Source organism: Alosa pseudoharengus, unplaced genomic scaffold (genome assembly GCF_046254945.1).
Source record: "Alosa pseudoharengus isolate Yale_2024_CS ecotype anadromous, Long Island Sound unplaced genomic scaffold, YU_APseudo_1.1 YU_APseudo_1.1_scf_18, whole genome shotgun sequence".
NCBI lineage: Eukaryota > Metazoa > Chordata > Actinopteri > Clupeiformes > Clupeidae > Alosa > Alosa pseudoharengus.
Genome location: NW_027468650.1, coordinates 27,501,345 through 27,513,467, shown reverse-complemented (window position 1 = coordinate 27,513,467; position 12,123 = coordinate 27,501,345). Strand labels below are relative to the sequence as shown.

The 12,123-nt window shown below is 46.5% G+C and overlaps 1 protein-coding gene across 3 annotated transcripts in view; it reads left to right on the top strand.

The window, feature by feature from the left end:
- The first annotated feature begins 806 nt into the window (after positions 1–806).
- Positions 807–12,123, top strand: part of ek1 (eph-like kinase 1) — a 71,307-nt gene continuing 59,990 nt past the window's right edge. For all 3 annotated transcript variants that reach the window (XM_076291343.1, XM_076291342.1, XM_076291341.1), the window contains exons 1-3: positions 807–919; positions 9,180–9,244; positions 11,781–12,123. The exon at positions 11,781–12,123 is cut by the window's right edge and continues 327 nt beyond it. In XM_076291343.1, the coding sequence (XP_076147458.1) occupies positions 832–919; positions 9,180–9,244; positions 11,781–12,123 (496 nt within the window). In that variant the 5' untranslated portion in view covers positions 807–831. The remainder of the gene's footprint in view (positions 920–9,179; positions 9,245–11,780) is intronic.

Here is a 12,123-nt window from a genome sequence, read left to right as displayed (position 1 = left end):
CGAGGCAGCGAGAGTGACTTCAACCCAAACACACTCGTGGTTATCAACGCATGCATAATCGCCCCTGACACAGTCTGACGTAACGCGCCGCTCTGGCCGGCCCAGAAACTGCGTGCATTATTTAGAATGGCAAAGCAAACAGCGATCTCGGGCTTGGCTCTACCTCTCCCAAGTGGATGCGCTGCTCGCAGTCAGTCAGGGTCTGCCAGTTCATCCACAAAGGGATATTCCATGCACTATGCAACCTGAGGTTGTGATTTTAGCCGAAAAATATGTAATGTTCTCTTTTCCTGCACCTAATGCACATGATATCGGCAACAAGGCTACACAAATATAGTTATTACAATAATGGTTATTTGTTCCTCATTGAGATTAGACATTTCATAATGTAATTGTGTAATTAATTTGCAGCAACACAGCCACATGAATGTACTAAAACCGAGGATGAAACCATTTGATACTTCTAGTGCACAGACAAAATGACCTAATGCACTTTGCAATGGCAAGTACGAAAAATCATTTAGGAAATTATATCAAATCGTATGCTCTCTCTCTCTCTCTCTCTCTCTCTCTCTCTCTCTCTCTCTCTCACCTCACTACTCCCAGACACCCCCCCCCCCCCCCCCACTACACACACACACACACACACACACACACGTTCGGCCACTCCTGTTGTGATTGACAGTGCAACGGGCTCGTGATGGATCCTCCTTCTCCACGTTCGTTCGCTCCGCGCGCCACTGGCTCAGCTCTACCAGTTCACTCGCGCTGCTGAAGGCTTGGTAACGCAACTTTGCGCTCAGGGATGCGGGCGCGACGAGAAGCCTGATCATGGCTTTGTATTGGATATATCCGTCCATTTTTATCCTCTACGCTGTCAGACCGTGCCTAGGATTGAGGAATTACCCAGACAATGAAGGTAGGGTGAAATATGTGTTACTCTTAAAATCAGCGCTGGCGCGGCTCCGGTGGCGCCGTCAAACGAGCTTGGAGATGGAACAACTCCCACACAACACCGACCAGTCAGAATAAGTGTCATTGTAGAAGCCGCGCCGGTTAATATAGGCTATTATAAACTTTGGCAATCATTGTACCTATCAGGGTATGGGCGACGGGGTGAAATTGTAACTGTGAGGTGCCAGTTTATTTCGGAAATGAGCAGGCTAATTGCTTTTTGAATGAAGGCACGAAACTTAATGAAACGGTTGATTAAAAAATCCTATCAGTCTGTCATTAAATTAAAATACTGTGTATTGAGTTCCTAATAAGTTACAAGTAGGCCTACGTTACTTGTACAAAAAAAGACGTATGATTGGAAATGGACATTCTCACCCCGTTCATTCTGTGTTACACAGAAGGCTATATCTTATGCAGCAGAAGGCTATGCTATGTGTAGCCTATTGCACATGTCACCTAAAAGTAATAAACGCGAATATGACCATAGTCTTGTTCAACAATAGGGGATTGGTTAAACTTGCAAATATCAAAGTTAGGAATAAATGACAGATTCATGTGTGTAAGCAGACATGCCCATGAGCGTTTTTGTGTTGCCTAGTTTATTAGGTTTACATCGGAGGGCAAATATATCCATCAGTATATATCTATCATATCGTATCAGTATATATCTATCATATCGTATCTTTCCAAAGACAAGTACTAATAGGCAAGTCTATTTTACTAGGCTTGCTACGGCAGGCTCTCCCTCCCAGATCGGCTACTTCTATGGCGTCTGTGATAGCCTATCCATTGAGCATAATGTTTTTATGTGTTAGCAAGACACCTCATTCATGAAATGTTACTGGCGCCACATTCCTGTTATAATGGACACACACACATGCACAGTGCATTTAATTACCTTTAAGTTGCGATGGGTCACCAATTGCAAGTGCCATCATAGAATACTCGTGTAGCCTTCAAGTTGCAAGATACCAATAAGCTAACATCTTCACAGCGCTTTGGTCAAAGGGTCAGTCATGTCTAATATGAATTAGAGTAGCATTGACAAATTCGCTTAACTGGTTGATTTTCTCAAATCTAACATAGACACTCTGTACTGTATGGTCGTCATTAGGTTTCCAGGTCAGAGAAAAAACACAGCAATAAAAAAAAGACTAGGGGTAGGCTACCTAAGTTTGGGGAACAAATAATCGATTGTTCTGTTTGTGGTTTGTCCATTTTAGCATTTTATATGTAAGATTGTCAAACATATTGGTTAATGTTTTATTGAGGGAGCACCAACTTTTTATTCACCACTGAACACAACAATTTGCTCCTTGCTGTTAGGATTCGTATTGATTGTGGTTCCCTCTAATTCAAGGGACTCAGGGACTACTGAAGGTTAAAATGGAGAGTAAAGTAAGCACCGCAAAATCAATGATAAGCTCACCAGGGTGTACTTTTCGTTGTGCTGCAGGCTTCATAAGCAATAGTCTCTCTCTCTCTCTCTCTCTCTCTCTCTCTCTCTCTCTCTCTCTCTCTCTCTCTCTTTCTCTCATGCACGACACACCATACCTTTTTGTAAATTACCAGTTGACAGTGGCTTACTGGTCATCGGACACTGTTGAATGTCCTTATCAGCCTGTATTGATGGAATAATGATGCACAATGTGCACTGAAAGAAAATAAGTAAGCAGTTACATGCTGTAGTTCCTGCCATCACCAGTAGGTGGTATTCCAGAAGCAGTGTTACACATAGATTCTTTTATTTTTGCCTCTTGTATAGTGTGTCTGTCTGGAGCAAGAGTATGAACAAGCAAAGTCTTTGATCTCAAACTGAATTTTATGTGTTTGTGTTTTAGGTTGATTATCTTTTTTTTCACTCTTATGGTCTATGGCCCACAGCTAAGCGGTTCACTGTGGCAGAGGCTTCAAAAACAAGCCTTTGTTGTTGGAGAGCAATCCTGTTGCGTTCTTCTTATGAGTGTCAGTGTGTCAGTGTTCCATGCATCTCAGCACTTTTTTCTAGCATGCGCTGGAAGACAAAGGAGCCTCGCTTGCAAAAAACACAGCCATCCACCACCCGCCATTGGGCATGTCCACCACACAGCCAAAGTGATGTTGTGGTGAATATGTGTCAGTGCGTGGCTCACATTATTTGCCTCCTTCATTTGGTTGAGATTCACTGACGAACAGTCAGGTGCTTTCTGATTTGTTATTCCTTGCTGAGAGAGCCATTATGTCTCTGTTGCCAGTGATTTTCAGGCCCTCTTTGTGGTTTAGATATTTCCACATGAGTTGCATGCTAAACTGTCTGCTTAAAATTCAGTTAGTAAGAAACTTCCCAAGGACTCACATTCACCAGAAAATGGATGGTGACACAGTCCGAATACATTTACCCACGATGGTCTACCAGATTATTGTGTTTTTTTTTTTTCTGTCACCATTCCAGTCCAAATAACAAATACGGATTTTCTTGTCCACTGTGTACAAAACCACCTGTTAAACACTGAATGGGGGAAGAGTACCTCACAAAATTATCTCAATCATTTTTTAAATGGTGCAGCAGCCAACTAGGCATTGTCAGTGGATTATAGCCCCCTGGCTGTGCCTCTGTATTCGGAGGGCATGGTGATGGAGCTCCCCTTATTAGCTCCTCTTTTCTCGAGGACGCCCGCTGAGGAGGGGCTCTCTTCTCCGCCTTTGTTTCGCCGTCCTCAGAGTTCGGCCTGGGTGATTAGCATGATAAAAGGGCTCCCTTTATTCCCCTGCTCAGCCTGACTCAGAGGCCTGGTCTTAAAACCAAGGGCCCCTGGTCAATCTTCCAATCTTTGGGCAGGGACGAATTGAAGGGCTCGGTGTACAGCAAACTTGGATCCGTCCCCCCCTCCCCTCTTTTTGTTTTTGTTTCAGGGGTGGTAATGAAGGCAATGGGTCTTTGTGTGGGCGGCTTGGGTTTTCTCTCATGTTGAAAAAAAGGAGCCCCAAATTTGGTCCTCGTACACCCTAATTTGCACTTATATTGGGAAGGGTTAAGAGGGTCGCCGTTTGTTGACAGATTTTGGCGACATGCTAATTGGACAGGGAGAAGAAAAGGTACATTGATGATGAGATTATGTGCGGAGGGGTTCAGAAGTGACCGACTGGAAATTGCCACCAGTTGTTTATTCAATTCCGCAGTCATTTCAGGCCAGTGCCCAAAAGTAGTCAAACTTAAGTAGCTAGAAAATCCCCTCGAGCTGAAGAATTCTCCTGTTTTTTATGGCTCTTGGATGGCGAACAGTGTTTTTGGCCTCTTGGAATCACTGCGGTTCAGACGAGAATAAACAGAACACACTGGCAGAGGCGGGAAACGGTCAGTCATAGCAAATTGAGGGGCCAGCTCCAGTTGTGGTTTTGGCATTGCGGTGGGCAGAATGCTATTGTTTCAGCTGCCCCCCCACCCTCCCCACCATGCAGGTTTCTTCTCACTCCTGATGCACTCGATTCGGCAGTTCGATATTCAAGCATGGAGGACGCCGACTCCAGAAATGGCAGCTGACCCTTGCTGCTTCGGCAAAACAGCATATAGGCTTTACTCTATCCCTTCCGCATCCGCCACAGAGCTTGTGCAAGCCCCTCCCGAGATCAAAGGAACTGTTTGAGGGGAAAGGGGCAACGTGGCCTGGGGTGTTTCACAGATGAGACAAGAGCAGAGAGAGAGGGAGTGATGCACTGCCAAGGAGCGCGTCTGCTCATCAAAACCCTGCAAGACAACACAGAGACAGGGAGGGATTTTTTTGTTTTATTCTCCTCGTCTTCTGCTCCTCCTCCCCCCCCCCCCCCCCACCCCCTTCAGTTTTGGAACACAGGGAACATTCCCGTCATTTCTCCCGCTGGCTATGTTGGTGGAGTTTCTCGGCTGAGTCGTTTTCCAAAATTCTGTGTGAGGGTGGTCCTCTTTCGCTTGGCTCAGACGCTGGCCAGATCAAATTTCTGCTTCGCTCAAGAAATTGGACACTGCCAGGTCACAGGTCACCCACCACCAATCCAATGGTCTGGTTTGACCTTTGTATTACTACATGACCATTATATATGTTGTCGTCTAGCATGGTGTCATGGTGTCCAAACTGTCTGGGTTGGTAAAGTAAATGTGTTCTGGTTAAAGGTATCCACATTGGAAGGTCAAACTGTGTGTGTGTGAGTATGTGTGGTCGATATTTGTCTGGGCCATCTAGAAGTCTCTCTCATATATCGTGTCATACAACCTTAATCCAAAATTGAGTTTTTCTGGTGTGTCGATGCTTGACAAAAAAGCAGATTATTATGATTTATTCTTACATAAGAAAAACCTTAAATTGTACTCTATGGTGTAATGTAATTAATTGTCTTTACTGTGAAGAATAGACACTAAACACAGTGTAGAATGTCTGTCTACAAATTTAGCCTTTGTAGAAATAAAAGATGTTACAAATGTTGTTTTACTGTTGGTTCCATTAATGCATTATAGATAACTCCTGAAATATGCTTGCAGGACTTGAGAGAGCTAGTCTGGCTGTCAGCGATCACAGTGAAAGCTTCATCTTTTCTGGGTCAGGGAGCATAAGAATCTTTGGTGAGGGGCGCGTAGCAGGGTGGCAGGGATCTGTGTTTTGAGATGATGACATCACCACCCTGGGGTCCTGAGGTGAACGCCGCGTACCAGCAACTAATTGAGTCACTGGTGTTGTTTAGCGCTGTTACCTCGCCTGGTTTCTCCCATGGGACCCCCTCCATGGCACGCCTTTGAGCTCTGTGCAACCCTAGACCTGGTTAAGAGCCAGGGGGCCTTAATGAGATACCCATATGGAACCAGATGCAGTTATACGCTTCAATCTAAGTGCCATATACAGCTCAACCACAAACAGATAGAGCAAATAGTTGTGATGGCAGGTGTGTTCACACATGTAGCAGAGATCTACAGTAGTATGTGTGTGTGTGTGTCTGTCTGTCTGTCTGTGTATTTTATGTGGGAAGGGATGTTTTATCAGCACAGATCCCTAAAGGACTTCCCGTCACCTCCTCCTTCGTGGAGAGAAAATGTAGACTTTGCTATTTTTTCCTGCTGCGTCCAACGCAAATTTGTTCCCTTCACTCTCCTCATCGTTCCTCCCAGGCAGCGCTGGCTGGAGCTTGACAGTCATCTATATATTATCCGCCCACTGCTGACACACGCTATTAGCCAGGGAAATCATCCTGACCTTCCTCTTAATCATCTCCACGAGCGTCTTTTGTTGGAGGAGACACTCTAGGAGGGCCTTTTTTTTTCCTACTCCTTCCTGCCCTGTATGCCCATTCAAATCTTGAGAGAAGACTAAGGTGTGTTTTTTCCCCCACTCTGTTATTTTTGTTAGGCACGTTTTACTGCTCTGTTTGCAGTTTTTTTGTCAGCTGCATATTATGCCAGTCAGTCACTGAATGATTGTCGGGCTGGATGCTAGGAAGGCTTTATTTAAGGAGTGTGTGTGTGTGGTGGTTGGAGGGGGGTATGTATGAGTGTGTTTGTGTGTGTGTTTGGGGGGGGGGGGCGGTGATGCCTTCTGGATGTCTCTCAGCTTGAGAAACTTCCCTCTGATAGCTTATCTGATTGACTCGGGATCTGGGGGTCTTGCATGCTGTGATAACTCTGACAGGCCTCTCTCGTAATCACTGATATCTCGGGAGGGGCCCGTGGTTCCTGCCTGTGAGCGGCATCCTCATGGAGAACAGCCAAAGATAATACATTTCCCAAGACCACACAGCAAAACTTCCTGTCATCACTTGCTTTTTTTTTTACTTCTATTTTTTGGTTTGCTGCTTTCCTTCTTTCGTTGGATGCAGTCTGCGGTCTGCAGCCTGTCCGAACATTCCTCCCACCCAACAGTGTTACCGTGGAGCTGAGGCGAAGTAGTGCATGGTGGCGGCGGAAGAGGCGAGGCAAAGAGAGTTGCAGGGGCCTTGGGTCATGGGGGTTTCAGGCTGTTAGATGTCTAGTGTGAGGCCAGACAGTTCTGTGCGTTCGGGGGCCCCACCGGGCCCCGGTTCTGAAGTCTCGCACTGACAGGACGGATGTCCCTCTTGGCCCAGCTGGGAGAGATGAGCCCCTGCAGAGCTTCACTCAGGCTGTCTCTCTCCCGTCCTTTCTCTCGCTCTCTCTGGCTTTCATTTTATTCTTCGCTCACTCCCAGCATGCACCGGGCCTTCCCATAGGAGCAGGCCTATGACTTTGCTTTGACTTTGATTGACAGGGGTAGCCGATTCACATAGCGCTTGTCTCTGAGTCTCTCTCTACTAACACATGTTACTACATTTGCCATCAGTACTGAGCACAGACAGTATAGGAGCATTTTTCTTGCATGTTAGAGAATGTATAGTACACCTCGTAGAACTGTTATAGAACTGTATTTTTTCAAATTACTCTTCTCCCTCCCCTTGACAAATCTGAGACTTCACACACAACATTTTGCCTAGACAGCATTAAGGACTAATGAGTAATTTCTCAGCCTGTTAATAATAAGAGAATGTTATGATGCACCCTGATGTTCAGTCTAGACAACAAGCAGCTGCTGTTTGAAAACATGCCCTGAGGTTTGCTCAGCACCAGTACTAAGCTACCCTATTCTTATAGAGCATTAAAATAAACATTTCACAGCTGTTAGGACAGAGAGAGATTTGACAGATTTCTTTTAAAAAAACGTACACTCTGCTCCTTCTGTTGGGCCATTTACAACATCTCGTGTCTCTTGAGATTGAGAAGTGAGTGCAGCGTGAAAAAGCTGCACTCTCCGCGATAACAACAGTTTGAAAGCACTCGAGAAGTAAGATGGGTCCTGCTGCGAACGCTAATGGAGTATGTGAACACACCTCTGTTGTTTGTTTTGGGGAAATGTGCCATTATATTGCACAGAGGAAAAAGAAAAAAAAATCTGTGGATGACACTTATATGCAAATATGCAAAAGAATGTATACAACCCCAGTCCATGTTTACAGAAAAAGAATGCTATTTTGCTGTGTGAAAGACTGTCTGCTCCTGTAAATATGACAGTAAAGTTTAATTGAATGATCAGAATGGCAAGTGCTTTCACATCTATGATACTATGTGTTTAGAGAACACATTTAGCTACATTTAGAATATAATGCATTGTTGCTGTCTGTACCATGTAGGTATATCTGCCCACACATGCACGCACACACACACACACACACACACACACACACACACACACACACACACACACACACAGGTAGAACGAGAGATTGAGGGAGAGATAAAAATAAGAGAGTGAGAGAGAGAAAGAAAGAGAGAGAGAAAGCCAGAACAGGCCAAATGAAGGAGACTTCAAATCTGTTCTTTCTCTCGTTGTCACTGTTTTCCACCGCTCAGGCAAGACCCTTGCGTCCACTGAGTGAGTGTGTGAGTCACTCACTCAGTTTAGTGGATCTCTGGGGAGATTGTATGTGTGTAAGTGTGTGAGTTTCCACGTTCATGCCGGCCTGTGCATGTGTGTGTTGTTAGCTGGAGAGTGAGAGGTAGCTCCACGTGAAAGGAGATGGAAGAGGAGGGACTTGAGGTTTGGATGTGATTAAAAATTAATCGCGGTGGGTCGGCAGGCCTGTAATTGGTTTGGATGGGAACGGAGCGGGAGAAGGAGAGGAGAAAGAGAGAGAGAGAGAGAGAGAGAGAGAGAGAGAGAGAGAGAGAGAGAGAGGCGGCGGTGGAGGAGCCTGGGGCCTGGAGAGGAGGCTGCCGTGCTGATATAAATAACTGCAGCACTTCTATTTTAGCCTCTCCAAGCTCTCTCTCTCTCTCTCTCTCTCTCTCTCTCTCTCGCTCTCTCTCTCTCTCTCTCTCTCTCTATCTCTCTCTCTTTCTCTCTTTCTCTCTCTCCCACACTCTCTCTCTTACCCTTTCTCCTCTCTGAAATATTGTCTGAGGATGAGATTTTCTGGTGTGCCAGTGGTTGCAGAGCACAGCATAGCACAGCATAGCACAGCGTAACTGTTAGCTCAAGTGTCAAGCTTAGCATAGTATGTCATACAGTGCATTTTCTTCTGTTATGATATATCATAATCAGCCATCCACAATCATGCATGTGATGCAACTTTCAAATCTGAAGCCGTGCTCATTCATGAATCATGTTGCAGTTGTTGATGGAGCAAATGTAGAGTGCACTGTACATGGTGTTGATAATAACTCCTTGTTTTTTCTCTCCCCCTCCCTCTTCTTGTCTTTCTGTGTCTCTCAGTTACGCTGTTGGACTCGGTGTCGGCGTTGGGCGATCTGGGCTGGGAGGCCTATCCAGCAGAGGGGGTGAGTAGCGCCAGTCGGACTGACACTAATGGCTTCTGCAGACACAGGTCACGTCCTGAAGTTCATTGGCTACAAATTTGTTTCCCCCGATCCGCAGCCCAAGGGCCTAACACAGTGTGGCAGGGTTCAGGTTTATACGCACAGTAGATAAGAAACGACATTTATTCACCGGGCTTATAGTTTTATCGAACGGAACGGAACGGGAACGGAAAAAAACGAGCAAACAGAAAAGACAGAAAAGACTGAGCAAACCGTATAGGTCCTGGCTGATATCACATCGTGTTTACACGGTCACATTAGGTGTCCTGAGCTGAGAGTGTGAACAGGAATTCAAATTGCAGCACTCGTCCACTCTGAGAGTAATTTCTGACTGGATAGAGACTCTTTCATAATGGGCAAGTAAAATGTTTTCATCATCCTCCGAGCACTCCCGACACGTATGGCGTCGTCGTGGGTGAAGCAGGCTCGCCGGTGCCATTCTCCCCACAGTGGACATTGCCAGTGAATGTGAGCGGGCATCAGTCATCAGACATCATGCCCCCTCAGGGCATTTTTTATGGCTGTTTGATGGGAATGGGCTTTGTGAGTCCCCGTGCATTATTATCCATGGCAGCATCATGCAGCACTCACAACCCCCCCTCTTCCCCCCCTCCCCCCTCTTCCCCTCCTCCCCTTTACACAAAGCTCAGTGAGAGCCTCTCAGGGTAGCAATGACCCATTTTTTCTCTCGAGACGAAACATCACAGCCGGCGGCGGCGCATTCGTCACAGTGGCGGCAGCTTCTGATCAGTCTCTCTTGATTACCAGTCCCCCACACCTGAGGAGGCAGCCGACACCCTCTCACCACCACCACCTCCACCGTGGGTCCAGCTCACCAGGGTGTCCAAAACGAGGAGCTCATTTTCGGGGAAGACTTCTCCGAAGCCTGCAGGAAGCCAAGCCCCCCCCTATCCCATTCACCCCACATGCAGCGGGAGGTCCTCCTTCATCAAACGCTTTTGTTACAGTCAGAAATCCTTGATGAAAATTTGATGCTGGATTATACTAGACAAGCAAACAGCTAGCATTCTCTCTTTCTCTCTCTCTCTCTTGCTCACTCTCTCTTTGAGTGTTCTCCTTTCTCTGGAAGTCTTTTCTCAGCTGGAAAATGAAGTGGGACCACTGGAAAAGCTCGGTGAATTGGAAAGGCGTCATTAAGTGTCAGAAATTTGAAAAGAGAATGAAAACTCTTTGGATTCGAACATTTTTGAAAATGATTGTGGAGCAGTCCTTATTTTTTTCACAGCCTAGCTACATAAAAACAACATAAACGACATAAAAACAAAATGGCAGCAGTTAATGATGGTAAAAGTGGCACTCCAGAGCCATCACTTTCCCGACCAGGATGTTCCGAACGCTGACAAAAATCTGCTCCTCTGGGAGAGAATAAATGCGCTGAGCTGAAGAGAGGTGAGGCGGCCATCTTTTCCCCCCATCCACCACCCCATCCCCCAACCAGCCTCTACCGTCACTTCCCCATATCCACTACCAAATTACCCATTCTCATCCGGAGCATTCCACCGCCAGCGCCCTGTGACTGACAGCCAAATCTCGCCGCTCTGATTAGTCGCCCGGATGCTTAACGCGATGCATCCGCCCGCTTCTGGGTCACTACCTGTCAAGTGCACTCGCGCCTCAGATGGCTCTGGCAATTTCTGTCAACACCCCCCACCTCCCCCACCCTCGCCTGACCCACAACCTTCCCTGCATCCCACTTCTCCCGGAGCCAGGAAACAGAGTGGCAGAGTGCTCTGAAAGAAACAGAAGGGTAGTGCCTCCTCCTCTGGCTGTGTGGATGTATAATATCTGACAGCCACATGTGATTTAGTATGTACGTGGTCGAGCACTTTTGGATAGGAAGTTTGTATTCACATTTCTAATGCCCTTCTGCGCTTCCTTACTGAAGGATATTTATTTACTTCTGAAATGCGCTCTGAATGTAAGTCCTGTAGACTCAGTGGCTGCCACTGAGTCTCGAAGAAACTGTGGAAACTGGAAGGCAAAATATTTTTGTTGTGACCGTCATAACAAGAACACTTAAAAAGCATATTTAAAATCTCATTCATTCAAAGGTTGTATCAGCGACTTCAGGCCCAAACATAAATGATCACATTCATCTAATCTTTCCTAGCGATCCACTAGCTGCCTGCCCCATAAGCAGGCCGTCAAAAAAACGCGTCTCTGTGGGCAGCCTAGGCTCCGAGGTTGCAAACCACTCAAAGGCAAAATAAAGTGTTCCAACCAATAACCGACTAGATGTGCGTTTAGGAGAGTTTCAATTGCACAGGAGGGAGGGGGAGGAAGTAGCGAGCTAGCTCTCTGTTTTGTTTGAACATCAACAGAAGTTATGTTACCTCGCCATCGCTGATACAACCTTTAAATTTGATTTAATAATGTTGGTAAATAAAACACCAAGAGGTAAAGGAGGTTGTAGGAGCTTACTGCTGTGTTTATGTGTTGTTACTGATCACCTTTTTTTCTGTTGTGTCATCTACAGTGGGAGGAGATTAGTGTGATGGACGAACGGAACACACCTATGCGCACCTACCAGGTGTGCAATGTGATGGAGGCCAATCAGAACAACTGGCTCCGCACGGGGCTGATCCCGCGCCACGGCGCCCAGCGTGTCTACGTGGAGATCAAATTCACGCTGCGCGACTGCAACAGCCTGCCCGGTGTGCCGGGCACCTGCAAGGAGACCTTCAACGTCTACTACCACGAGTCCAACTCGGAGACGCCGCCGCCGCTGCGGCACCTGCGCGAGAGCCAGTACGTCAAGATCGACACGATCGCGGCCGACGAGAGCTTCACGCAGACGGACGTGGGCGACCGCGTCATGA